Source organism: Ammospiza nelsoni, chromosome 20, assembly GCF_027579445.1.
Source record: "Ammospiza nelsoni isolate bAmmNel1 chromosome 20, bAmmNel1.pri, whole genome shotgun sequence".
NCBI classification, from domain to species: domain Eukaryota; kingdom Metazoa; phylum Chordata; class Aves; order Passeriformes; family Passerellidae; genus Ammospiza; species Ammospiza nelsoni.
Genome location: NC_080652.1, coordinates 6,785,416 through 6,787,499, shown reverse-complemented (window position 1 = coordinate 6,787,499; position 2,084 = coordinate 6,785,416). Strand labels below are relative to the sequence as shown.

General features: G+C 70.5%; 1 protein-coding gene across 1 annotated transcript; it reads left to right on the top strand.

Moving 5' to 3' along the window:
- The first annotated feature begins 408 nt into the window (after positions 1-408).
- On the top strand, positions 409-1,739 carry IER5L (immediate early response 5 like). The gene has a single exon (XM_059486628.1). The coding sequence runs from the start codon at positions 698-700 to the stop codon at positions 1,688-1,690; it is 993 nt and encodes a 330-aa protein (XP_059342611.1). The 5' UTR covers positions 409-697; the 3' UTR covers positions 1,691-1,739.
- Positions 1,740-2,084: the final 345 nt, after the last annotated feature.

Here is a 2,084-nt window from a genome sequence, read left to right as displayed (position 1 = left end):
CCGCCCTGGCTCCGCCGCCGCTCGGGCGGGACTCCCGGTGGCCTCAGCGTCCTTCACGGTCTCGGCCGAGCCCCCGCCGCCCTCACGGGCCGCGCCGCGCCTTACACCATTTGAACGGCGCGAGGCGCCCGCCTCGCTCCTATTGGCCGCGATGCCCGCCCGTCAAGCCGCCCTCCGCTTTTCCATTGGTAGCGCCGGCCGCGTGGGGCGGGGCGCGGGGGCCGGCGCAGCGGTATAAAAGGCGGGGGCCGGGCGGGCGGGCGTTCAGTGTCTCTGCGCGACAGGTACGGGAGGGCGCGGGGGGGGCCGCGTGCGGGTGGGCGGGGCGGGCGGGAGCGCGCGGAGGGGCGGGCGGGGGGCGGTGCCGCGCGGGAGGGCGGGGCGGGGGCGCGCGCGGCGCTGGTGGCGCTGCCCGCCCGCGCCGTCCGTGCTCGGAGCGCGGCGGCGGCGGCAGCAGCGGGAGCCCCCGGCGATGCCCGCGCTGCTCCCGCCGCTGGCCGCCCCCTGAAGACACCCCTCTCTATTTGCCCCCCTTCTCCAGCGACCTCAGGCTCTTTCCCCCCTTTTCCCCTTCCCCCCCTCCCCTTTATTCCCTCCCCCCCGCCTCTTTATCCTCCTTCCTTGCGACCCTCCGCACCCGCCCGGCTGCCGTGTGGATGCGGGCCGGGGTGCCTGGCTGCGCGGGCGGCGAGAGCCGATGCTGAGGGGCCGGAGGAGGATGGAGTGCACCCTCGATGCGCAGAGTTTGATCAGTATTTCCCTGCGGAAGATCCACAGCTCCCGCACGCAGCGAGGCGGCATCAAGCTCCACAAGAACCTGCTCGTCTCCTATGTGCTCCGCAACGCCCGGCAGCTCTACCTGAGCGAGCGCTACGCCGAGCTCTACCGCCGCCAGCAGCACTACCCCGACGGCGCCCCGCTCCTCGCCATGCCCGCCTGCCCGCCGCCCGCCGCCGCCGCCCCGCCGGAGCTGGCGGCGCTCCCGCTGCCCGCCGACACGCAGGACCGCGAGGCGCGGAGCTGCGGGGCTGCGCGGGGCGGCGCGGAGCTGCTGGAGGTGCCGGTGTGCGCCGTGCCCCCGGAGATGCAGCGAGCGCCCTGCAGAGACTCGTCCCCGGGCTTCTACCGGGCCGCCGGCAGCGCCGGTCCCGGCGGCGGGGGCAGCAGCGCGGCCCCGGGGCTGCTCTACGCCGCCGGCTGTGACTTCGGGAGCGGCGGGGCCCCGCACTGTAGCAGCCGCACCACGGTGCTGGATTTGGACACTCACGTCGTGACCACGGTGGAGAACGGGTACTTGCACCAGGACTGCTGCTCGCAGTGCCCCTGCTGCTGCCAGCCGGCACCGGGGCTCGCCTCCCCGCCGCCCGCGCCCGGCACCAAGCGCAAGTATTACCCGGGGCAGGAGGAGGAAGAGGAGGGGGTGGAGGAAGGGGAGCCGGGGGGAGGCGGGGTGGCGGGCGGCCCCCCCTTCGCCCCGTGCACCAAACGCGCCCGCTTCGAGGAGTACAGCGCCGAGCACCCCCAGGACTCTTCCAACATCTCCAACTTGATCTCCATCTTCGGCTCCGGTTTCACGGGGCTGGTGAGCCGGCAGCAGGCGGACTCGGAGCAGCCCCTCAACGGGCAGCTGTGCAGCAAGCAGGCGCTGGCGAGCCTGGGAGCCTGGACTCGGGCCATCGTCGCGTTTTAGAGAGAAGTGGGGGAGCAGAAGGGGTGCGGGGGGGGCTGTTGACAAAACGGGGGTGCGATCCGAGGGACGGCGGCTCCGGAGGGGGGACCCTGAAACAAAGGCAGGGAGGGGGGTTGGGGCGAGGGGAGGGGGGTGCCGAGGGGTGCGCAGGGGAGGCGGGGGGGGCAGAGCCGCGCTAGTGTTTTATAAATTGTACAATAAAGAAAAAAAAAATCTAAGATCTTGGGACTTTATTTTTGCAGAGATGAGAGAGAAAAAAAAAACAACAACAAAAACAAGCAAACAAACGAAAACAAAACAAACAAACAACAAAAAAAAACAACAACGAGGCACCTATTTAAATAATCCTCTTTGTGTCCGCTCGGGCTCTCTTCGCGGCGGGCTTCCTGGGGCC